Source organism: Lipophrys pholis (genome assembly GCF_963383615.2).
Source record: "Lipophrys pholis genome assembly, chromosome: 15".
Lineage (NCBI taxonomy): Eukaryota > Metazoa > Chordata > Actinopteri > Blenniiformes > Blenniidae > Lipophrys > Lipophrys pholis.
Genome location: NC_137642.1, coordinates 18,415,490 through 18,441,684, shown reverse-complemented (window position 1 = coordinate 18,441,684; position 26,195 = coordinate 18,415,490). Strand labels below are relative to the sequence as shown.

Genomic DNA, 26,195 nt, shown 5'->3' with positions numbered 1-26,195 from the left:
GCCCCAAAGAGCCACCAAAAGTGAAGGCAATCATTGTATCCTGAGACTTTTGCTGGGTGCAGACATACCTCTTGACTTCTTGTTCGGTGGCAGAGCTTGTAGAAGGTGTCGTGTCGTAGACTGCTCAGACTCCCGGCCCGGCTTCCTCCCAGGGTTGAACGTGATGAAACGGCTACCATACGACGTAACTCCGCCACGACGTGATGAAACGCGAAGCAACCGTGATAGAACGTGCACTAAACGTCACTTCCTGTAAGCCTCCCGTCCCACTCCGGACCGCCTCCGAGTTCTATTACGACTAATTACGTGCCACTAAGTTTCTCATCCACGCAGTGGCAAATTTTTTGTACGTTTCAAAATCTGGCTTGTTACGTTTGCCCATTCCGTCCCGCTGCGTTGTCTCACGCCCGTCCCGTTTTGTTCACGGTGGCCTGAAACGGGGCTGCCGGGAACATCGTGTAAACGTACCTTCAACCATTTCAAATGTGTTCGGCGTGAGAAACAAGTTTGAGTTCCAATAGCATCAAACTCTGGATCTCTGACGTCACAAACAAACTCTCTTTGACAGGCAGCTGAAAGACAGAATAGAGCGACAGAACACTGCCACCCACTGGACAAAAGAGGCACGACTTGAAACGTACATTGTGCTTCTTTAAAGGAAAATTATAAGACTGAAATTATTCCCAATCCAATTTAATTTCAATAAACAATGTGGCCGTCGTTATGCTGTCAATAGTTCTACAAGAACGTCACAAAGGGAAGAAAAAAAAAAAAAAAAAAAGAGGAAAAAACTTAGAAAAACATCCAGCGTTCTTTTTCTGTCGTGTAGTGAACAGCATTAACAGTATTTCAAGATGTGATGGGATTTTCAGTTAATTTACATATACATGTAAATAATTCCATTTTCTTTATCCAAATCATTTTCATGTACATACAAAACCACTACGTAAAAAACAACTACATGCTGTCGCACAAACTAATCCAGGCTTAAAACACAAGTTATCTTTTTTATAAAATTATGTACATTTTCCAAATGCCCCCCCCCCCCCCTTTTTTAATCATTTTTATAGGTCAATAAGCACCGACCCGCCATTTTTATAAACCCCAGATATGCACTTTACACACACACACACAAAGTGCACAAATTGCTCACACTGGAACATTCAGACACACAAATGTCTCTTTGGCTGGTGTGAAGCTGTGGCACCTCGCAGTGTGTGTGTGTGTGTGTGTGTATGTGTAGTTATACATTATCAAGAGAAACAAAAACACACGCACACGCAGAAAAATAACACCATCTAACAGCATAAAAAATAGCTTCCAATGATTGATATACTGATATATCTCCTAGGCATTTGTCGAATATATATATGTATATATATATATATTTCTTTATATACCAAAACATACTGTATAAGAGTCGGCCACACATATGCCCTTGATTGTGTCTATGTGTACATTGACATCACATTCAAATGTGTGATGTGAAACTATCAGAAGGCATCAATAAATAGTGTGTGTGTGTGTGTGTGTGTGTGTGTGTGTGTGTGTGTGTGTGTGTGTGTGTGTGTGTGTGTGTGTGTGTCCCTGGGTCTGTCTTAAACAGCTCCAGCCGTCTGTCAGTCGCTTTTGGAGCTCTGTGTGGCGTCGAGATTGACCACCTGGAGCTCCGTCAGGTTACTGCTGCTGCCGCTCGACTGCTGGCCAATCACCATCTGGAAAGAAGCAACGCAGCGGTGTCAGGAGACGGCCCATCGCGAGTCATCACATCACACAGCCCCCGCCACAGATGGAGTAGCTGCCACACAGCATGCTGCTCCTGGTGAAGGGCTGTAAAGCTGCAACAGATGCTGGTGTTTTCTCTGTGACGCAGGTTATCGGCCCCCGTGAAATAACGTGTACGACGCTACGAAGGCGCTCCATTAAAATATAACCATCTGGTTTCACTTCTGAAAGTATTTTCTTTATGCGACTGAACAGTGATGTGGATGTCCATGCACGGCTACAGTGGCGCTGGATTAAGTCGAATGCATGTGTGTGTGTGTTCTTGTGTAAAAATGAACACGATGCTGGCTGAGCCTCCACACTCAAACAGAAATGCAACAGGTGAGGAAACCCGGTGTGGCCTCTGAGTGCCGGTGCTCTGTTAGGATGCATTAGTGCAGTCAACGTGGCATGCTGGTTGCAGAGGGAATATGAGAGTTTCACTTGTAAAATGCAGATCTTGCCGTACTGGGTGTAGCTGCACTGCAGAGACGGGAATCTGCACCGTGCCGGGAGGTGCCGTGAGGAACACCTGAGGGACGGCGCCTGGAAAACACACAACAGCTCATTTATTAATTTACAAGTTTCAGCGTGTCCTCACCACGGCGCGTCCTCCGCATCTTACCCGTGTCTTGTGCTTGTGCGTGGGACACCTGCATGGCCGACGTGCCCTGGGAGAAGGCGTTGAGCACGGCCAGGCTCCCGTCGGTCAGCGCCGGCGTGGAGGCGTACATGACGGTGTGTGGGCTGGGGTACATCATGTGACCCGCCACAGACGTTGGCACAGACGAAGTGACAATGGTTGCCGGGAGACTTACTGTTGCTGGAAGGAGAGGGACGGAGGTGGGGAGGGAGGGAGGGAGGGAGGGGAGAGAACGCAAGTCACACAGAGGGCAAGAGGTGAGTGCAAGTGTTGGCCAGCAGGTGGCACTTTATGTCTAAACTCAGAGAGTTATTGTTTCCCCTTTGACTTAAATGATACCAAATAGGAGAATTAAAAAAAACAAAAAAACTGCACCTACAGTTAAAAAAAAAAAAAAAAAAAAAAGCACAGGACATGATCACTACAATCAATGAGGTGCATCTAGTTGCTTTCAGATCATTGAAATGGAACCTTTCTTCGGTGCATCACATTAGTCACCACAGATCCTACAGGACATTAGTTCCTACAGTCACCTGGAACAAACAAAATATCTTCAACATTCTCTCCACATGTAGCGTTGGGTCTACGTTTTGTGCTCACAGGAGGTTATAGTTCCTTAGAGCAGTGGATACCAATCTGCATCCTCCTTGGGGGGGCGCTAGAGATCAGAAAGGAGAGTCCAATAAGTTTCCTGCTTTGGGGTTGTTGAAATTAAATTTGGCCAGAATCGACCTTCTGCTATAAAAGGTATAATCTTGTGTTTGTATGATCTGATCACAAAGAATCAAGACTGACTGGCAGAAAGATCCGGGGGAGGAGATTTCTCAGGAGCTTTGGGATGAGGCGATGCGTCGGGTTTACAGTTCATCCATTTGTGCTCGGCATGTCTGACCCAGCGCAAAATCTTGCATCGTATTCACTTTACTGGAGTCCGGCTCTCAACAATGCATAATGATGTTGATCCCACATGTGACAGATGCCATCAGGCTCGAGCTGAACATATTCAGTTTTGGTCGCGACTGTCATTTTCTTGTTGGTTGCAAACCTTTGATTCCATTTAATTTTGTACCATGACACCATTCGTACTGACGGCCCTCACAGCATTATTTGGGGTTTTGCCTCTTCTTGGCTCTAAGTCGGTGGTCCTACTTCGCACTGTGAGACCGGCTCAAGGACGAACATTGTCATGGTCTTGTGATCAAAGACAACCTGAGATAAAACTCTGACAGTGTCAGAAATTCAGGGTGAGGGAGACGGCTGCTGCTGCAACCTATGTCAACTCACTGACCAATAAAACTGATGTACTGATCAGCGCGACACTGCAATGTTGATGACTGACAATGGCAAGATGCATCAAAAGAAGTATGTGGAATGTAAACAACAACTTCCTGGGGATTTCTATCCAAACAGATACATGCCACAAGGGCCAGGGCTCCATTCATGTTGGGCTCATTTCTTTTTCATGACTGGATGGCGCATGCGTATGACATTTAATTCTTGCACAATCACATAGACTCATGTACATCGTAGGCTGCGATTCAGCTTGTGTTCTCATCTGCACACAGCAAACTTCATACTGTGTTTATTAGATTCATGTCGTATGGTGTACCTAGCTGAGAACTTATAAAATTGTTAAAATCGCTCAGTGTGCAGGCGGGCATTAGAGACAATCTGGGGGGGGCAATATGTGGATGGCAGGAATCAGAATTTTGAAATAATATTGTGTTTTCTTGATTTTATTGTGTATCCGGTGTTATCACATTCTAATAGTCTCCCTCCACCATCTGTTGCATCACTGCTTCACATGAAGATGGTTCTCGGGTGAAATCCACACACTGGGTGGGAGTTGAAAGACATAACAGTGTGACCTACCAGTGGAGTTGGAGGAGGTGTGGGAGATCTCAGGGCTGCTGTCACTGTTGGAGGCGGACTGAGCGTTGGGATGGACCTGGATAGCCTGAAGCTGCTGGGGAACTCCAGCACCTGGAGACACACACACACACACACACACACACACACAGCGTGAAGACACAATAAGGAGTTTCAAACACTCTCCTGGGGGACCGCAGCAGCTGCAGTAGTCGTGTGGAGTTTGTCGGGAGGCAGTGTGGTTGCAGTAGTGACGGGTGAGCGTAATTTAGTACTAAGCTAAGAAAGAAGACGTCATCCTATGAAGAGCATTTAGTGCAAGTGCATGATGGTTAGTCACCACAGGAAAGGTAGCAGGAGCAGCAGCAGCTTCATTATTAAGATGGTGGTTAGTGACGGCAGGCGGCATGCGGAGCAGGTCACCTGTGAGGGAGACAGCAGCAGGGAAGCGGAAGACAGCCTGCTGTCCCTGCTGTGGCTGTGGGGCGGCGGCCAGGGCCTGACCATGCTGCCCCTGGAGGGCCAGGGAGTGCTGCTGCAGCTGGCTCAGAGGAATGGTGGGGGTGCCAGGGGGGAGAGGAGTGCCTGCTGCAGGGTACACGCGCACACACACACACATACACACACACACACGCACACTGATCAGTCTAAATCTGAAAGGACAGCACAGTTTGAAAAGGCACTCATGAGCAGGAAGTTTATCATCCCACCAGTCCACCTTCACCTGAAGTTACTTCAGCAATTGTCTCCACAGGCCTTCAAATCAAACATCTACATAAAAAACCTTCACATGAAAAGACTGAACTGCAACAAAAAGACGTTTAACTTTTTTGGAATTGGAAAAAAAACAAACTTGGTTTCAGTCTCTAATATTACTATTGCAAAGCGTCCTTGATTTTTACGGGCTGACCGCGCCGTGCAAACACCCAAATAGAACAGAATATTACATAATAGTTATTTGTTATCAGTGAAGAAACAATGAGATACTGTTTGGCAGCTCTTGTCAGCTGGCAGAGCAAAGTAACCAAATTAAAAAAAGACACATCAATACAAATGTAGAAAGGAACAAATGGATAGCGGAAACTGGCAGATTGAGGGGATTGAGGGTTTTTTGTGAGGATGGGGAGGGTGGAGGGGGGAAGTCCGGCTGCCTGGGAAGGTAAAGTCGTCCTACAATGTCACCGAGTCTGCAGACGGCTGCAGGACTTGGGTCTGGGTGGAAGTTTAGTAACTTATTTTGGCAAATGTAAGAAGTTGTTCCACTTGGATCTCATCTAAATCTTTTCTGAACAAATGGAAGATACTCTGATACTTTTGTCTTTGAACGTGACTCTGGAGTGACACCCTCAGCATTTGCTGGTGTGCTCTGGAGACAGTTGCTGCGGTGGGGGGGGGGGGGGGGGGGGGGGGGGGGGGGGGGGGCACCCCCTTCAAGCTGTCAAGCGGGGAGGTTTCAGTGTGGGAGGGTGTGTTGTTCCACCTGCCGCTGCTGCTATGTTCCAGACAGGTGGCGAAGAGGAGAGAGAGAGGGGGAGCGAGCGAGGGAGCGAGCGAGGGAGCGAGCGAGCGACGGAGAAGTGTGAGAAGGTTGAAGAAAGAGGAGCAGGATAGTGGCTGGCTGTCCTTCACATGCCAGTCAAAGTGACACACTGGACCCATTAGTGGGCATCATGTGTCCGTCCTCTCAGAGTAATAGTGAAGACAACCGGCACACTGCGACGCCTCACGAGGAAAACGCTGATGAGGCGGGAGGTCTGTTCAGCTTTACGACACCAACTTTTATAATAAAACAACAAGTGTCCTGGTGCAGCTTGTCTGAGTCAGCAGGTCAATGTCTAACAGCCTTGAGATTTTGTTCATGTCAGTGAGAGTCGGTGTCGTCTGTTTGGTGAGTCTCTGCAGCTCCATCAGGTGTATGGAGGGAAAATATGTGTGCGTTTTAGGGCTCTGCCTCAGATATACTTCGATATTTGGCTTTGTTGTCAGGTTTCATTGGAATTTTGATGGTTTAGGTTCATGAAAATGACAACCCAGTGTTTCTGAAAAACAAATGTACCTCCATTTTCTATCTTCTTTCCCACATCGTCCCCTATAACAACTGCATAATTAAAAATCACTTGGAAAGCTTATCTAAAAACACTTTGGGGATCCCAAAACAAAACTGGCTGGCCCAGACCCTGGCTGACTCATTGAGGGAGACGGCTCCCTCGTGTGTCTGTGAAGTTCCCCCTTAATGAAGGGTCATGTTGAGTTCAGGATGGGTCCGTCACGAGGCTCCGACTCCACAGAGTACTCCATTATAAATTCAGCAAAGGCACCCATCCTGTATTGAATATTCATGACTAATTATTGGCCTTGTTCATCAGCCCTCATTGCCAGCTCCATTGTGCCCCTCTCACCTAATTATTCCTGTCCCCAAGTGACAATCAAAGGCAGGGCTGGTTGCCAACAGACGTGGCTCCCCTGGATACAGGGGGCTTTGTAAAAATGCAAGGGCGCTGAGTGTCGGTGATGGGTGATGAAGAGCTGTTGTGGGATGTAAACAGCTCGGGGAGAAGAGGCACGACCGCAGCGAGACGATGGCCGGGGTCATGGCGCAGTGCCATTCAAATTCTAATCAGCTAATAAGCTCGACGGCAACGGAGCACAAAGACCGGCAGGACAGTCGCTTCAAATCTAAAAGATGAGGTCAAGACAAACTGGAACGATTACAAATGTTGAGTTGTTGTACGCGTATACCTACCGGGCATGAAAGTGAAGCCACTGGGAAGCTGCATGACACCCGTGGAGGTGCCGGCCGTCTTCAGGACGGTGCCGTTGGCGCTGACGTTGCTGTTGGCCGAGACGGGGGCCAGGTAGTTGGTGATGGGGAACGAGGGGCCGCTGCTCACCTGCATGGTGGTGGAAGTGGTGGGCACTGTGGACTGGGAGCTGCTGGTGGAGCCCGGTAAGCTGGCAACTGTGAAGGTCGGCTTCAGCGTGTCCTGTGGGATAAACCACTGTGAGAGGGGGGATAGGAGCAGAGTGTTGGGTGGAGATAATGTACAGATTCCAGTATGGCGGGTTATTGTGCATCAGGGTTTGTTTGGACTGTTGAAAGCAACAAAGATCTCATCTGCATTGTCGAGTGATGTCTTCGCCATTGTATAATGTCTTCTGTCTGTCATGCATAAGAAGTAGACTTTGATAGACAATGAATTCATGTTCCTGGACCAGTTTGTGTCCTGGGGACTCATTTATAAAACATTGTAAAACGTGTATGGCGCACGCCTAAAATATCATTTACTTTATAAAACCATGCACGCACACACACACACACCTGCACTCACTTTTCCCTTTATAGATCACAGTCCACCTGGAAGGTTGTACAGTTCATATCCCGCCCTCAACGCGCCCACATTCTACCATGAATGGTCAATGCAAAGTACCTCATGAATATTTTTGCATATAAAAAGGCCTTCTGATTGATGGCATTTTACACCAAATCATAGCAGAGAAGAGAAGAAAACTGAATTTTATAGAGAGCGAAATGGAGGTGGAGGCCAGGAAAATGATATTATTTGGTGGCATCACTATTAAAATAAAAACAAGTGATTGTCAGCACGTCGTCGCCGCAGTAAATGGTGCGAGAGCCACAGAAGATCTGTCACTGCAGGAGGGCCAAGAGGAGAGTGGCATGGCATCATCTGGCAGAATGTCGGAGAGGGAAGGAGACACAGATTTGTTGGAGGCCACAGCAGTGATCTGTAAAGTACAGATTTATCTGGCCATTAAAATCAATATTTCAACAGGAACTTGTGAAAAGGCACCATGGACTTTTGTGTTGTGTTCTCAGTCACTCTACAGCTGGAAGCAGTGGGTCACCACGTTGGTAGCCGGCACCGTGGCTGCAGGCCTGGATGTCTCCAGTAAAGGTGCAATCTGAGCGCAAGGCGGTGCCAGCGGATCTACAGTATAGTGCATTCAATGGAAAATGAAAATTTGACACATGAACATAGTGCTGCAAATTCAATAGAGGGCCTAATGGTTCACTAAAGGAACATCTAGAACACTGCTGGCTTGAGTGTTTATGATTACGTGGACCTAGGATTCTGATATGCAATGTTAATAAATGTATGAATCGGGATTCAATTCACCACCTCAACGCTGCCAGTTTCCTCCAAAATGTGCATGTACATTTAGCAGTACATTCTCCCGCCAGGTTTATTGTTAGAAATCACTACTTTTGCATGGGAAATGGCGTGTCCATCTTCCAGGCCCCTGTTCAGTAAATTTGAAGCCAATCAGTTAAAACACAAACTAGTTTAGTGTTTAAAGATCGGGGATAAAATCACAAATTGGGCAGATAATCCAAATGCACTTTACAGTCCTCAGACAAAGTTATTTCTCACCTCTGATGAGAAATATTACAACCCAGCAAGGGTCAAACTCTATAAACCCTTTAGCCTTCACTTCCCAGAATGCAACACAAGAGCTGCTTATTAGACTGCCTCTGGCCTTTTTCCAATCCGTTTCACCACACGTTTGACAAAGCACAGTTTGTGAAAAGCTTCAGATTTCATTTAAAGCAAGAAAACAAAACCAGCAAACACCCACAGTGAAATCAGCACACTGCTCATTTCAGGTGCCTGAATTCAAACTAGAGAACTCGTCTTACCGCGCTAATAAACACAAAATCCAGCCACTGCTAAAACTAACACCGGATTCACAAGACGACACCTCAAACAACACTATTAATGGGGGTCTACCTCTTTGTGCTGCTGAACGCAGGCAAAGTGGGAGGGGAAGCCTTTAATTCTCGCTGTATTTCAGGGATCAATGGATGGCTGACAGAAACCAGAGGGGGTTTTAATAGTCGCAGGGCAAACGACATAAACAAGTTGGAGAAACAGGCAGGGACCCCTCTAATTGCTTCCATATGTAAAATACAAAGGGGATGAAGGGAGAGTTTCTCACAACATCCTACTTGCTCAAGTGAAAGCAGCGCAATAAGCTGCCTTTCCAATAAAACCACAATAAATAAAGACTCAAAACTAATAGGACATAATGAAGCTTGCTAAACTATTCTACTATAGTGAGACGAAAACATATATGAACATCACTCTGCATCACCACTAAATCATCTGTATTCACGCAATTAAAATGAAGCCACTGCTCAATGCTACTCCACTGAAAAGGAACAAAAACACTGTTTATCTAAGTCATGTTATTTTGTGGAGTTACTATGACAACTGGCTGACCATGTACCACGACATCTCTGCAAAGGAAAAAGAGACATCAGAAATCAGGGGAGGGAGAGGGAGAGAGAGAGAGAGAGAGAGAAAGAGAGACGCTCACATAAACTTTGGATCAAAGGCGGAGAGATGTAGAAACGCACTGCATGCTGATGTGGTCAGCCATTGAACGGGATGTGTCGGCGAGTGGGCTGCATGATGAGCTCTGGGTGGGCGTCAGGCCGACATTATGACCACCGTGTCAGATTCAACACTCTCGCACAAACGCTCCATCACATGATACTAATGATCCCTAATAGAGCGGGAGGCGGGCTTCATGACGGAGGTTATCACGGTGCTGCGTTATTCTGACGCTTTGATTCCAGGTGAACGAATATAGATACTAAGACACGTCAAAGAGGAAAAGGGAGCTTCAAAGGACAGAATCAGAAATGCAGCTCTGTTTAACCACAGTTGGTTTAATAATATGAACCATCACCCAGCCTAGTTCCTTATCCATATACTGTTGTAGAAGGTTGTCACCAAGTTCCCACCTTGTATTGAGAAGTACCCCAATTTTCTTTGGGGTTGTTGATGGTAACATATTTGATGCATATTCCTGATTTTAATTCACTATTGTTTCTGTTGGTGTTGCACTGCTTCTAGAACAACAATTTCCTTGAGGTACCCGACCAACGGGATCAATAAAGTTTGAACTCTTCATTTCTATATCTCTTCATATTATCCAGGTAAAGGACAGAAATGAAGCTGGCAAAATGACACTGTAAAAATAAGATACCCAATCAATTTATTCCATGGGGAGATTTAGTGTTAAGATTTTCTAAAACAATATAGGATATCCTGGGGCCTCATTTAGAAGCGTTGCTTACACACAAAACGGGGCCTGAAAGATGCGTACACCATTTCCCACGCAAACATTGTTATTTGTCATAATAAACTTGGCGGGACCATTGCCATGCCACTGTCCTCTTGGCCTCCACCTTCAGATCAGACGCTTCGTCTCCTCTGCAGTCACAGATCTTCTGTGGCTCTCACATTATTTACTGCATTGACGGCGCACTGCCAATCACTTGTTTTTCTTTAATTAGTGATGCCACTGCTGTGACCACCAAATAATATCATTTCCGTGGCCTCCACCTCCATTTCGCTCTTCATGAGATTTCATTTCCTTCTCCTCTGCTGCTATTTAGCGGAAAATGCCATCGATCAGCAGGCTATTTTATATGTAAAAATATTCATGAGGTACTTTGCATTGACCATTCATGGTAGAATGTGGGTGTGTTGGGGGGGGGGGGGGGGGGGGGGGGGGGGATTTGAACTGCGCAACCTACCAGGTGGACTGCGATCTATAAAGGGAAAGGTGTGCGTGTGCGCATGGTTTTACAAATCTGATTATTATTATTTTCAGGTTTTGGGCACACACAGACTTTTCGTTTGGATCCTACACAGTTTTATAAATAAAGTCCCTATATATATATATAACTGAACTGCAAAGTGTCATTTTGAATGAATATTAAGACGTATGGAGTTTTTAAAATTGTGTCAATGTGCAGATTAAACTGTAGCTTCGTGGGACTTTCATTCAACAGTGACAGGAAATGAGGGGGGGGGGGGGGGGGGGGGGGGACGACATGCAGTTGAGGGTCCTCTTGAGCACAGATTTGAGCTCAGGGCATGTGCAGCCATGTGATACACACTGAGCACTGGTGGTTCACTAGGGATCGCCTTTCCTGCCATTCATCTTATTATTTCCCTTCAGGCCATGAAGTGAAGTGAAGTTAAATCAAAATGCATCGAGGAAATACTCACGTTGAGCCTTTGTTAGGAGAATTACAAAGTTTGTTGTCACATGGTTGAATATAAGGTGAATATGTCAAGTGAAGTAGATGCTTGAAGAAAATAACCGAAGTATGATTAATGATTAAAAAAAACAAAAAAATTTCAGAGCAGGTATTTTTCACTCACTTGATAAGCAAGTGTACGTTTGTGACTGATATCTTAATTATTTGCTGATCGACTCTCCAATGTAATTTAATGCTCAACACTATTGGGAGTTTTCATACAGTATCAGAGACACAACGCTCTCCAGAGCAATACAAAAGAGACACGTCAATAGTACAAGTTGATGTGTCAGAAAGCACGACCATGATTCACATTCACACCAGACAAGCTCACTCTTAGTGAGCAAGTACATGAGTGCACGAGAAAAACAAAGAAGCGATGGTAATAGAGAGATCATACAGACACAGGCGAGGCCAACTTCTCTCTTAGTAAAGCGCTGTTGGTTTTTATATGTGACTGATTACATGGGTGAGAGGTGGAGGATCTAACGTGGACTCTGCTGATAAGGCCTTACAGCCACACACCACCTGACAAACATGGAAGTGGAGCTGCTGTAAGGACAGGCTCACCTGCTGCTGCAGCACTGCATGCCTACGCACATGTCAACAGTTGTAATGGCCTGTTGTTTCACATTTTAAGTGTTTTATTTCTGGATAAAAACCCCAGCGGCCGAGTAAAGAAAGAGTGCCACAGCGAAGTCACCTGGACTGCACCAGGTACATATGGACGAGCAGGTGCCGTCTTACAGAAGGTGCTGGCCCGGATCATAAGAAACCCCAAAGTGCCCCTCTGACAGAGCAGTTTGTGAGCTGGGGGAGCTTCATGCAGGCTGTTGCCGAGGGGCTCCGACAGTCCAAGGTCCTTTACCGCTTTAGTTAAACAGCAGCTGGAAAGCCGGAGGGGGAGGGCCTCGCATGGCACTCACAGTTGTCCTGCCCTTTTAACCCAAAAAAGAAAGCTGAATAAATTCACACAATGCGATTTGCTGCAACGCCGCCAGACCCGTCACTCGTCTCAGAGTGATCGCTCACAGACGGAGGCATGGCCGTCGCTGTGCCTTCAGTCCAGTTAATGTTCACTAAAACTCACCAAGAAGATTACATCAGCCACTAGAGGAACACAAATTGAAAATGTGGAGTATTTTAAGAAAAGCCAATGCTTGTTTGACCTGTGACAGCACTGCAGCATGTTCTGAGCTCAGTGCTGGCAGAGCACAGTCAGACCGGTGTGAGGTTCGGGACAGAGGGACAGGAGAGGGGCCGACAGTACAAACAGCTGAGGGCACAGACAGCTGGGGGGAAACCTGAGCACCTCTGAAGAGGAATTAACCCTTTCCAGTGGGCTCATGTGCAAAGGCAGCCGCCAACTGACACCAAGCAGTTCCCGGCACCGAGGACGGCACAAGACGTCTCATTTTCTGTGGCAGGCCGAGATGTTAAATGTTGATCTATTGTTGCCGGTGCTGTACTGTCCTAGTCAGAGTGTTTCTGTATGACACTGGCGAGCGGAGACATGAACCCCGGGCTGAAGAGATCCTGCAGGTTTGCCTCTCGGGAGGCACAACAGTGTGTGGTCGTGTTGGTTTCAACCTGTGTGGTAACCAGTCTGCAGCTATCTCGGTGACCTACTGCTTTGTTTGACCAGTTCCATGTGTCTCCTGCTCGAGCTGGGGGGAGTCTATAAACGGTGCTGGCGTTCATTCCAGAGTCACACAGTGCATAGTAAACATAGGCCACGGTGCTGTAATGCGTTCTTTTATCGCAGAAGAGAGATAAAGCCAAAATCTCTGTGCAGTCACTTCCTCCTTAAGTCCTGTCCATGGCCTGCTTCTGATCGTACGCTTTTACACAAGGATTTATTACGATCTGTATTTAAAAATGGAGACCAGCTCCTGCCAGTCCTCTGCAAACATACTGAAGCTTACAACCAGTCAAAACTGTAAAAAAAAAAAAAAGCACTTAAATCTAAGAAATAAATTACTGTTATATTTAATGTAAGTCAAGTCACCATGATCAGATGCATTTATTGGCTTGATAGTTGCAAATATTTTGTATATGTGAAACTTTTTTCCGACCTTGCACAAGACAGATCTATTTATTGGGTGCAGTGCAGGTAGAAAATATAAACTTAGAAACTTGAATATTTGTGGAATTTAAATTGGATAAAGTTGCAGGGGGCATTGTGAATGACACTCCCAGGTGTGTGGGAGGATGTAGGCCCCCTCATCCCAGTTTATGGTCTTCCGCTTCCTGATCTGGATGGGCTCCTTTATCCACCCTTTGGATTTGTTTTCTTCCGATGTAATGACCCTTCCCTTATTCCAGTCCATGATATGATTGTTTCTTTTGCAGTGGTCGGTGATGGCTGATTTGGCATTTTCTTGTTCTGCTGTGTCTTTTTTTGATCTTGTGAGTTGTCCTGCTGTTTCTTTTTCACATTCCATTTGATGTTCTTTCTTTCTTTCTTATATTAAATGAATCTTTTCGCCAATGTACTTTCTGTAACATGATTTACATGGGATTTCATATACTACGTTGCATTTGTTCTCCAGGTCTATTTTGTCTTTAGGGTGTATGAGCAACTGTCGGGAGTTTTGTGTGTGGTTTCACTGCTGTGCTGATGTAGTTTTTCATTATATGTTGTATGGGTTCTGTTATCCCTCGGATGTATGGAATAGTGATTTTGTTTTTGCGTTTTGTTTTCCTTTCTTATTTCTCGACTTGTTGTTCATGGCCCATTTGGGGTATTGACACTGTGTGAGTGCATTCTTGATGTGTTTGCCCGGCTCTTTTCTGTCTATGTAATCTGTTATGATGGCGGCCCCTTCCTAAAGTGTTGTGACAACAGAAAGTTTGTGTGCTGTGGGGTGTTCTGATGGTCCATGTGTGTGGGTTTCCTGTAAACTGTGATTATTATACTGTAGTCCTCTTTGTGGTGAATGTTCATGTCCAATAAGGAAAGGATCCTGTTAGTTTCCTCTTCATGTGTGATTTGTATGCTTTCAGTGTCATCCATGTTGTTCAGATGGTCTGTGAGCTCTTGAGTGTGTCCAGCTGAACTGAAAGTAGGTGGATTTGGCAAGGAAACCTAGTAGTTTGGTGACATCAACTGTAAGGTTTGTGCATTTATTTGAGGTCCCGTCCTTTACCGTAAGTGTTCTTGTACAATATGTAAGGCGACATCAACGGGGGTTTTAGTGAATAGCGATATGACATCGTGTGAAATGAGGATTTCATCCGTTTCTATTGCAATGCTGTTGAGATCTTGTGCCAGTTGTTCTGAGTTCTTACAGTGATGTTCTGTTATGCCAAGGAGAGGTTTGATAATATCTACCAGAGCTTTTGAGAGGTTGTAGATCTGTCAGGCCGGTCACCTGATAAAGACCGACCCGTCATCACACTGAGGAACATGTCAGCAAGGTTAAAAACTTTTTCCTGCATTCACCAGTCGTTTAAAAAGAATCCATAACATATGTATTTAGAACGACAAAATGAACACAGTTCAACTGATCCATACAACCCTATTCAAAGTTATTGAACGTATAAGTGTGTGTTTTAGTAGTCAAAAGTAAACTGAAAATCATTATCAAATAGCAGTTTCAGTCAAGTAATCCAAAGAAGGTGACCTCTTGAACTTGAAGCTTAATGGAAAAAAGCAGGAACTGCAGGTGATAAGTGTATTTAGTGAACTTTATTTCCACTCTCTTTCTCAAAAGGTTATCTGCATCGCTTCCTCAGCTTGACACTGAACTGCTGCTGAATTCGCTGGTTGGGGACACCAAGTCAAGGTGATTTTTAAATTACAATTTTTCACAAACTGTAAACTGTCAGGAAAGCTTTTCAACTGAAGCGCGCCAATTATAACATGTTCACAGAAACTGACCCGCTAAGCCGAGTTGTAAGAAGGATTGGAGTCCGTGGTGCATTGGCGTTTGTTTTTTTACACTGGCGTCCGAACCATATAGATGCTCTCATGACATCTCAGCATACACGGTGGGAGGAGAAGAAAAAATCACGTTTGTGACAACATCAGCAAGACAAACAAACAGCGAAGTAAACAAAGGTCAAATCATGTTCCTGCAACTACAAACCTCCTCCCCACTGATGAGCAGAAGCTCCCTCGTCTCTTGCAGAACTTTGAGCTCCTCACTGCTCGATAGTGTGATTCTATTGAAGCTTCTGTTCTCTGTGCATTATACTAACGTTTATATGTTCACACAGCCGCCAACCAAGTGTCAAGTAAGCACAATTACTGGGCCATTCTGCAGTCAACACGGGGGGGGGGCAACAACGAGTGGGTTTACCTGGTTGATGTCTCCGGACAAACCAGGTCTTTATCCCCCAAAAGGTTCTGCTGACACTTTAAGGTGCCACTGTTTATGCCAACTGTGTTTGTATCTGTACTGTATTTCACCATATAAAAAGTAATGTTGCCGTTTATTAATAACTTTTTCCCAGATATACAGGCTTTTATTCAAGTAATTTAGTCAAGCTGGACTAACAGCCATGTTTTAGGTGTGCCGAGTCTGAGCAGAACGTTTTGACTGGCTCCAGGAAAACAGATGGAATCATTTACACATTACAACAGGTGGGTTGATCATTTCAACCCAGTCTCCCAAAGTACCATTAGTTTATAGTTTAAAAAAAAAAAAAATTGATTCATAACTACCTTTACGACTGCAACACACTTTGGGGAAAAAAAACAACAACTAACCAGATCTTGACCTGAGGAAAGACTCCAATTAGTATAATGAGGAATCAGAAAGCATCAAATCAAGTAACAATTTATAGTTGCAGGAGTGGAGAGCCGAGTCCGCTGGAATAAGCAATGAATCCTCTGAGCTACTGAGAGCGCCCTCCATAACTTGCCATGTAATCCATTTTACTGAACGAGGACATTATTTCACTCCACGACTCAGAGCCCCCAAGTATTATACACTTTGGCCCTCCTATAAGCAACTGTAAACACGTGGGAAATCCCAATATAAATGGGATCACTGGACAGAATTCAATAAACTCTATCCACAAGAGACCATGGCCAAGGCATTTCACCGTACTTTGTTTATAGTTTTCCCCAATGAGCTGCTTAAAAAAAAAAAAAAAAAAAGAAGAAGAAGAAGCCTCTATATAGGGTAAAAATATAAAAACCTTTGTTTACCTCCCAACACCCAGACAACAGACGAGAAGCCCGTCTTTAAAAGGAGAAGGAAATGAGAGAGTAATTAAAAAGAGAAGGACACAAATGATTCCCTATTCATGAGGGATTAATCACTCCAAATTGAAGGTGACAACTGGCAGGCCGGTCCAGTGCTGCTTGGAGAGCCCATTGTGCAGTTCACTGGTGGCTGGCCCTCATCTAATCTCCCATTTGCTGGCTCCCATCTCCAAGTCTGTCACCCTGCCAGCAACATGGAATTCGCAGCTCCATTTGGGACTGCTAAAAAAGGCAAGGCAGCCCAAGTGGAGGAGGTGCAGCCAATGGCGGCTGACCTGTCCAGTTGCTTGCTGTAAAATAAGGGGGTGGACGAGGGGGGTTGGGAGGCTGGGTGGGTGACATAACGTTGCCCCCCCCCCCACGTCTAAACACTTCCAACACGCTTCGTGCGCAGTTATAAATGAGCTACAAGTTGAGCGGTGGAGTTGTTCTAAACCGGCTGTCGGGATCTGGACGACGGCCTCAGTTTGGACGCTTGCTGGTCGCTGTTGTTTTGAAAGCTGCGTTGGCAGAGCCAGAGCGATCTGTGCTAATGAGCAGCAGGGCTAATAAAAATCTCCAAGATTACAACAGCGATGATAGTCAGCCAGAGCAGACAGGGTGATGGAGAGAGGGAGGAGAAGAGAAGGGGAAAACCAGAGAAGACTGACACAGAGTCTTCAGCTCCAAGATAGACCCGGTTAACAGCCATGAGTTGTGGGATTTTCTCTCCCCCGTCCAAAAATAACCCGAAAAGCATAAAAACATCTGTACGGTCGGGCACGTTTATTATTGGCCACAAACAACTGAAAAACTTCTAAGGAGATGCAGGAAGGGCACAATGGGAAACTCATGTCTTGTAGTCCCCTTTTTTCCTTCAACCTACCCTGTTCATTTCTACATCATTACACTTTCCAGAATGCTTTTCAGCAGCCCACAGGCTTTCAGTTTTACATGTACTAACATGCGTGCGGCAGCACAGGAAAAATTTGGATTTCCCACACATAACAAGACGCACTTCAAGTCTTATCGTTGGCTCAAATGAAAAGACTCTAAGGGACATAAGATTCTGCTCTGCGTGACGTCTCGAGGAATGCATCAACCACCCGTTTCCAGAGCAGCTGCAATGTTTAACCACAATGAAATTCAAGAGACAAAGATACATGGCAGGCCAGCTGATGATGGATGGATGCAGTCAGATGTAAACATGAAACCGTGTTCAGAGAAAGACAGGAAGTGTTGAAATGATTTTTTCTTCAAAGTCAACGTATACATAATCTCCTACTGGGACATGAGAATGGCTGTCAGGATATTATACACAAAGCCCAACTAAAACATGGCTTTAATATCAATATGGTAAACAGATGAAAAGCAATAATCAACTCCGCTGTACCGGCATTTGACACGCAATATTAAAAACGCAGCAGCTGGGAAATGCATTCGATTGCTTTCCTGCCTGGAAACATTAAACTTGGCTGTGTTCAATGGTAACAAAATCCACTTACCAGTACCTTAAAGGATCCCCAACCACACCACATAGTGTTATTTCTTTTCTGACTGAGAAGCGCTCACCTGCACCGGTGAACTCGTTCCTGTGACAAATAATAATGATGCCTCTGGTGATGCAAGCGAATCACTTGACAGCTTTTCTTCTATCAGAGATCGGGATCATAAACTTGTGCAAAGAAAAGCACAGGGAGAACAAATTAGTGCCATTATGCAGCTTAAGAGGGCGAGACTTGTGATTCCTTTAATACAATTGCTTGTATGAGGGAAAAAAGTGGCAGAGATGACACTAATGATCTCTTGTAATGAGGTTGCACAAGTGAGTGCCCAGAAAATTCAAAATGGACATTTTATAAGATCATTTCTGATTGCTGCCGATAGAACAGAGCTCAGGACAAAAAGTGTGATATCACCCATCCTCTACAATGATGCATTGTGCTTTCTCCTGGCGTTACATGATTAAGTACTTCTAGTTTCTAGGAAATGTCCTAGAAAGTCTTTTTTCAGTCTCTAAGTTGGGAATTTCCATTCCAAGAACTTAGCTGAACTTAGTGGAAAAATTTATACAAATAAGTTGACGCTTCCTCTTACCTAACTGAATGCTGGCTTCACGGATTGCCTGTGTAAAATTACAACACTGTTGTTTCGACCCTCTCGATTTTATGTGTACAAATCATATCTACTTCACCTATCTTCTCAACTCTTCTCTAAACTTTTCCCTCCAACCGGCCGTCACAAACCCCGAGTTGTTTAGACTAGCTCGGACCGTAAGCATGACACACGACTCTCGTGATGAATAGCGTTCACATGTTGCAGAGGTTTGCACGGCAAGCAAGCAACGAGGGCGATTCCTCAGAAATCGCGGGCTCTGAATCAACCTGCCGCGCGTTAACCATAACAGTGCTGATATTGGCATAGATCACACACCGACAATTACTAGTGTTTCCTCGTTGCTGGGCTAGTGGAGCTCATGTGGCCCAGCACGGGTGGAATCAGAGGTCACGGTGTCACAGCGAGACACCTAAATCGACCCTTGCGGTAAAATGAAACAGGATGAGAAGTATTGCGCCAATGTTCCCACTCTGCACACTCATATCTACATCCATACCTCCCCTCCATATCAGAGAGGTGGGGGTCTGGTGCTGGTGGTGGTGGTGCGGTAGGGGTGGGGGGGGATCACAGGACTCCAAAGACAGCTGCAGCTTATAAGGAATGTGAGGGGCCTCAGCCAAGAGTGCAGGCAGGGAAACCATACCATATATGGCAACAGAGGCAGAATCTAATTTTTATCAATGAGCAGAACGGGCATGAGAGTGGCTTAACATGCAAAGGTTGATCTCTCATCCCTGACAAGTGTGTGGTGGGTGTTAGTTCGCGCCCTGTAAAAACACCATGCGGGCAAACAGGCCTGGAAGTGTGCGTCTTCAAAGAGGTATGCTTAAGCTGTGTAAACAGCGCGCGGAATCTCGGCTTCTAGCACGTGATTGCACAAAAGGTGTGTGGACAGCCAAGCGTGTCTGGTTGTTGATACATTTATTGCTCAACCTCAAACTTTCGGAGGACGCTCACAGTGCTGTGGCGAGAGAGACAAGGGAAACCAATGTGCAGCTTTTCATCAGGGATGAGCAAAGACCAACAGCGTAACTGAATCGGAGAACGTTTCACGTTTTCTCACGACTATTTTCAGGCATGATTATCAAACGGCTGGCAAGTATCTGTCCGCAAAATGTGTGATATTCGGATATATACAAGCCAAAAAGATCAGATATAAACAGCAAAGCCCTGCTTATAGCAGGCAGTATGTTTCTCATCCTAACACAGCCCAGACCTGCAGTGATTTATCTTTTGCTGCATTACAAGGCTTTCCTGGATAAGAGGTCAGAAAGGTAAAGTGTAGATCGCTCCCTTTGGTGCAGAAGCAGAATTCCCCATATCTCATCTCCTGACAATCCGTGGCGCTTTGAAGGACTACTGAAACTTTTTTTTTTTGGTCTAATCAAAAAATGCTTTGGTGCTCAGAAATCAAACAATGATCCTACACCAGAGGCCCCCCCGTGCAACAGGCAAAAGTTCACCACTGTGTTTACAATAGGACAAAAGATTATTTTCCACAGCTGCTTGTAGGTTTGATTTATCCGTTCTCCTCCTCCTGTGCAGGCCTTTTCTGGAGAGATTCCCCACTGTACCCATTAATGACGCTCCATAGCAGTCTATTTGTTCTTTTGCAATTCGCACGGCAATGAATGTGTCCATTAGAGAGGAGATAGACAAGTGAGTCACAAAGACTTGTGCGTAAGTATCTATGTTGTTGATCTCTAGGGAGTCATACTGCGGGTACAATCAGTTCTAGACTTCTTCAGTGTCCCGCCGAGTGCTTACCAAAGTAAACCAACTCTTTATTCTGAAGTGTTTCCTCACCTTTGTGTCGCCCATGCTCTCCGACTCCGACACCTGGTAGGTGAGGTCCGTCTCTTCGAAGCCGGTGGCACTCATGCGCTGGTCTGTGGACGGGTCAGAGCGCGGCGGGGAGTCCGGGGAGTTCAGGCATGTCTGGATCAGGGCTTTGCCCGTTTCGCTGGTGATCATGGGCTGGAGTTTGCGGGTGGCGAATGTGTAGACGTGACCCGTTTCGCTGGCTACGAGCAGCAGGACCTGCGTTCCCGTCAGGGTGGAGAGTTCATAGGCCTGGCAGAGATGGAAAAACAAAACGTAAGCATCTGACCGAGAAAGAACCGGGGCCAAGAGCCAGGAGAGAAATCAACATCAAAAAGAAAAAAGTTCACCAAATTAGGGCTTGGATTACCTTCACATCACGCACAAATTAATCTCAACAGGGGAGAGAATATAAGAAGATTCCAAACATGAATCTGTGGAAAAAAGCCAAGGAAGTGCAGGACTATAAATACCCCTGTAGAGAAGTCTGACGTATAGCACAAATGAAACCAAAATAACATGAGATAAGGCTCCCAGAATAGAGAGTGTGATATAGTCGAGAGACTGATTGCAGTGAAGGTCTGGTTTGTATTAGCATGGGGGGCTAGGAGCAGCGCAGTTGCGATGGCGGACACCAGGAATTGTTCCTAACGTGCAGAGGTCGCTGTGAAACGGGAGGCTTCATCACACTCCGCTGCTTTTTCATCCCTTAACCAGCCTGCAGATGCTTACACTCAAACTCATGTACAGGGGAAAGACACACAGATCTGACTGTATTCGGCACACACACAGCCCTCGGAGTGAACTCCTGAGAAGCACTCTTTATCTAATGAGTCATCAGATATGTGGAGGATGCTTCAGGTGCTGTGAAGACACAGTGCCATTACCATCACCTTGGTGAGCGCAGTAGGGCCGGAGCTTGCTGACAGATGTGCCATTGTGAGCTTGAGCGCGATGCTCTGGGACCGTTGGACCAAAGACGAGGAGATGAATCAAATTCAAATTAAAGCCTTTTTTATTGAGCGGTTATAAAAACCACACATTTGCGCAAGTCTACTTTCTCTTCTTTAGCGGTGCGTTCATTATATGGGCATTATCTTCACTATCTGCATGTGCACGAGCTGAAACTGACAATATAATTGCCTTTTGTGTGGAACAACATGGTAAAGCGGAACATAAAGATCTAATGATGACTGCGGCGCCTACTTGTTTTACCTGAGCACTTCAAAGTTTTTGCGCGCGTAGCAACGACCTGCGTTTAAAGTAATCTCTTGTCTCAGCGAGTGCTAATGCAGTCATAGGCATGCACCGCTGCTGTCAATTCTCTCCCACTGCCATCTCCCTTGATGAGCTGCGATGCCAGCTACAGAGGATCTAACAACAGTGCCTCATGTCTGGCCAACTTCCAAGACAGAAAAAGGACTAATTTGTCAACTTAAGTGCGCTGTTTGGCAGCACAAAATAGACCTACACAATGCTTTAATAAGTTTCCTTGCTCTGCTGATTTTCACATAAATATTTATGACTGCAGGGGGTGTGTGATGCTGCTGGTGTTTTCTCCGACTCTAATTGGTTCCTCAGCCGCACAAAACTTCAGTCAATCCCATTTATCAAAACAGCAAAGAACAAGATACAGTCACAGACAGCTGGATGCCAATGTGGAGGTGCAATTAAATTAAAAACAAGGCAGCCCTTTGGATCATATTGTTCAGCATTTGTACTGCTTATTGTTGGTCCACTGTCACGAAGCATAACCATGATGAATGTTAACATGTGTGAGAAGCTTCTGCTGGATTGACTGAAGGCCTTCGGTCCTGAAGTGAAGGTCGTCAAACAACTGTGGGCTGAAGCATTGAAACCGTTTAACAGAAAAGCACTAATTTAAAACCTCTGTTGAAGCTATGCGTTGGTTTAACTCCTTAGAAGGAGCACCTCCTTAGAATCTGGTGAATTTTCGGCATTATGGTTTTGTAAAAAAGCTGGCCAATAAATTCTAAAGGCTATTTATTATCGAGACAAAATAACGTGTGGTAAACACGAGGCTGTCTGAAATGCAGTCATGTTACAGATTGAAAGCTGGATGTAAGATATAGACACTCAATCAGATGAAGCTTGGCTATCAAAATGAGCTTATGGGTCATGATTTGGGTTGCAGGTCTTTTCTAGCCGACATTGACCTCGGCAGGTTAACAATGAATCACCAGGCAAATAGTGACACACACACACACACACACACACACAGACGATTTGGACTCAGCAATTAACCCAACAAGCATGTTTGGATTGTGGGAGGAAGCCATTGCTCTTAGGAGGACGGAACATGCATACATTTTACGAAACAGCCTGGATTTTCCCATTATGAGGCCACACTGGGGCCCTCAGGATCACTCACCCACCCCCTCAAAAGCATATACACGATTAATTAAATACACACGGTATAATTCAGCACCGAGAGGTACTCACATCAGGAGAACATATACACTTCACACAGAGAAGCCCTGAGGCAGACCTACAAGATTACACAATGTTAAGTATGACGCCACCAGTCAATCAACATTTCTTCTTTTATTTATTTATTGAGACTTGTTTACTCCATGACATTATTAAATCAAAAAACAAGTGGATATTCTTAAGGACCAAACAGGGGTCGAGTTAGGATGAGCTGTATAAAGTGTCTGAACAAGACCTAGCATGAAAAATATTTGCTTCATATGTATCAGTTTGATGCACTGACGCATTAACTTGCTGTTGAAACGAAATGATGCTTGAGACTCAGAAACCAAACACTGCTTTGACGGTCTTCAGATTTATAATAATGCCAAATGCCCAGTTTGCCAACTTTAAATGCTAAATTACAAACTAAGAAAATAGTATAATGTCATCATTAAAAGAAATTAAAATGCATTTTTCAACATGTAGAAGCTGAGGCCTTAATCGGAAAACAATTATGGATGTGAACAGCTGTTAAATGAACTTTCAAGCGATCAATCAGCGACTAATGTTTTCACAGAAACAAAAAGACATCGCCAGTGAGGAAGTAAATAGTGACATTAATTAAACATTGGCTGCATTCTAGTCAGCTCATCAAGACCTTGAAGTCCCTCGGGATGCTGCCTCCTCCTCAACACTTATGACTTACGGCTGACAGCAAAGAAACATTATCTCACACCGTATACAAGTTCATATATATATATATATATATATATGTACAATGACAATAAACAGTCTTGAATCATCTACTGGCGCATCTAAACAGAATTGAGTGGCTGTTATTTGTAACACCTGTGCTTATCCTGCTGTGACAAGTCAGAAATGTCTGCTATAAACAGCCCGCTGACTACAGTCACGGCAAGCAGAAGAAGAAGTGGAAACATGCTGCTTTTCAGGGCCCCAATAAAAGGAACCACAAGTATTAAATGAGCAATCTTACACCTCACACAGAGGTAATAATTTGTACCGACCCAGTGTTTACAGGCGAAGCCATGCGCAACAGATGTATGAGGTGAACCAACAGGCCCGAGTTTCCGTGCTTGTTTCATCCTTCAAGATGAAACTGGGTGCATCCTAGAAACCAGTTTGAGACCAATCTACTATGAATCTTCCCACTCCACCCACCTGTCAATTTTCTGCGATGGCTGGCGTAGTGTGGGCAACATTTTTAAAGATCTCCATCCCCACAGTGTGTCATATAATGTTCATGTTGCCAAGAGCCTACATAAAGACACCTCAGTTTCCACGACAACAGTCAGATATGTAAAAAAAAAAAAAAAAAAGAAATACAGCAAAAGTACGCAGAGCAGGCGCTTCGGGGACAACACAAAATCCTTGGATTACAAAAAAAAAAAAAACATCGCTCACAAGTGTTTAAAGTCCTAATGAGAAGTGGCCAAGTCCACAGCACAATAATGCCTGTACTTGTGGTCAACGGCTGATCTCATCTCCAAATAATCAACTCCAGAAGACCTGATGCCAAACAGCAATGCTTCATTATGGCAGTGATTGTGTGGGGAAGTTGCACATTTCCAGAGCAATGCTGCTCTGTGGTCAGCAGACAGTAAATGGGGGCAATTAGGGCTGCCATACAGCATGTCCTGTCAGCTTTAATGTGGACCCGCTTGTGTGCCAGGCTCCACTAACAAAACTGAAACCAAGGCTAAGTGTGTGTGTGTGTCACAAGGTACAGTGCCATAATGCATGTACAGACAGTCCCTCAGCTTCTGGCTTCTGTTTGAGTGCTCTTTGACCGTCCTCTGATGTGTTTCCCTGGGGTTTAGTCAGCTGTTGGCACATACAGGCCCACTGCTGCTCACCACCACATGGCAGCAGCCTGTAAGCAAAGCCCTGCTTTCACAGAGAGAGCGAGAGAGAGGGAGAGAGAGAGAGAGAAAACAGCCTGTGCACCCAGGGCCTGTGATAGGGAACTACGTGCAATAGTTGCAGGCCCTACACTCAGGAGCAGAAAGGTGTAGGGTGCATGTCCACATGAATGATTGTGACAGTTTATTGGAAATGTGCATGCAAGAGTGTCAGTGTGTGATGGGTCCGAAATAGACCTGTCATTTGCTCCAAGCCTATTTAAAGCCGATCGCCCGTCATGAATGCTCCGACTTCCTCACATCCACTGAGTCACTTTGTGCCACCCTGACTTTGTCTTTTTCTTCCGTTTATATTCATTAACTTCAGATCCACTCTGTGCAAACTCACTATTCACAACATTATTTTGCAGCTGCCCCAATATTCCTCTTTTGTGATGATTTTGGTGTTATGACTTGTTCGAAGCACGAGTGGACGGATGCTGTGGTCCTCAGGAGAAATGTTTGTGTACCTGGATGAGCTCCACATGCGTCCCGACTCACCTTCTTCATGATGCCAGTCTTCCTCTTGCTGAAAGTCGTGTACCGCCGCAGCTTGTTGTCAATAAACTCCATCTTTATCTTAACGCGTCCACGTGTCTTCTTCCCCGGCTTTGCCCCGGCGACCCCTCCGGGCACCATGCCGTACCCTCCGGGAGGAACCCCCACCTCCTGCCCCGCCACCGCCGCCTCCATCTCGCCTCGCTCCCGCTTCACCCCTCTCCTGCTGTCCCCGAGTGAACCCACCGGGTCGTCGTCGTCCCCGGAGTCCGAGTCGTTATCCGAGCCGCTGCACAGCGGAGCGCACTCCCGGTCCGCGTCGAAGCGGGCTCCGTGAGGCAACACGACTCCCGTGTTCATCCCCACCATGTTGCCCTGGACGGCGGTCTGCAGCGGGTTCACCCCGGAGCCGTTCCCCGGTCTCACGCCCCTCGGACCCCCCGGGCCATTAGCTCCCAGCATCCCGACGGCGTCTCTCTCCCCGGGTCGCCCCGAAGCGCCGGTGCAGTCGCTGTTCCCCGGTAGCGCTTGCCCTGCTCTGACTAAAACGGGACGGATCCCGCTGCCCACGATCCCCGCGCCGTGTCCGATGGTACCTCTGCCCGAAGCTGACCCGTTTCCAGATGGTGCCGATCCGACCTGGCTCTGTAACATTCTATTCACCGGAGCCGAGGGAGCTGCAGCGGGCTGTGCAGTGAGTGGCCGGGAGAACGCATACACGCCTGGGTCACAGAATGTAAACAAACCAGGCCGGTCGCGGGTTTGGAGACTCCAGGAAATCACCGAAACAAACTTTGGAAAGTGATGCTGCCCCCAGGACCCTTCAACCCGGCTCAGTTTGGTTCACCCTCCTCCTCT

General features: G+C 45.7%; 1 protein-coding gene across 6 annotated transcripts; it reads right to left on the bottom strand.

Moving 5' to 3' along the window:
- Positions 1-1,501: 1,501 nt before the first annotated feature.
- On the bottom strand, positions 1,502-26,195 carry srfb (serum response factor b). 6 transcript variants are annotated; one of them, XM_080482019.1, is made up of 8 exons: positions 25,341-26,195; positions 20,470-20,736; positions 7,020-7,275; positions 4,700-4,864; positions 4,280-4,390; positions 2,390-2,587; positions 2,234-2,310; positions 1,502-1,715 (listed from the first exon to the last, which is right to left on the bottom strand). In XM_080482019.1, exons 1-8 carry the CDS (start codon positions 25,989-25,991, stop codon positions 1,620-1,622), a joined length of 1,821 nt encoding a protein of 606 aa, XP_080338145.1. In that variant the 5' UTR covers positions 25,992-26,195; the 3' UTR covers positions 1,502-1,619. The 6 variants fall into 6 exon arrangements, with proteins under 6 accessions (XP_080338145.1, XP_080338146.1, XP_080338148.1 ...); XM_080482020.1 differs by having other exon boundaries at positions 7,020-7,260; XM_080482021.1 differs by having other exon boundaries at positions 1,576-1,715; positions 2,209-2,310.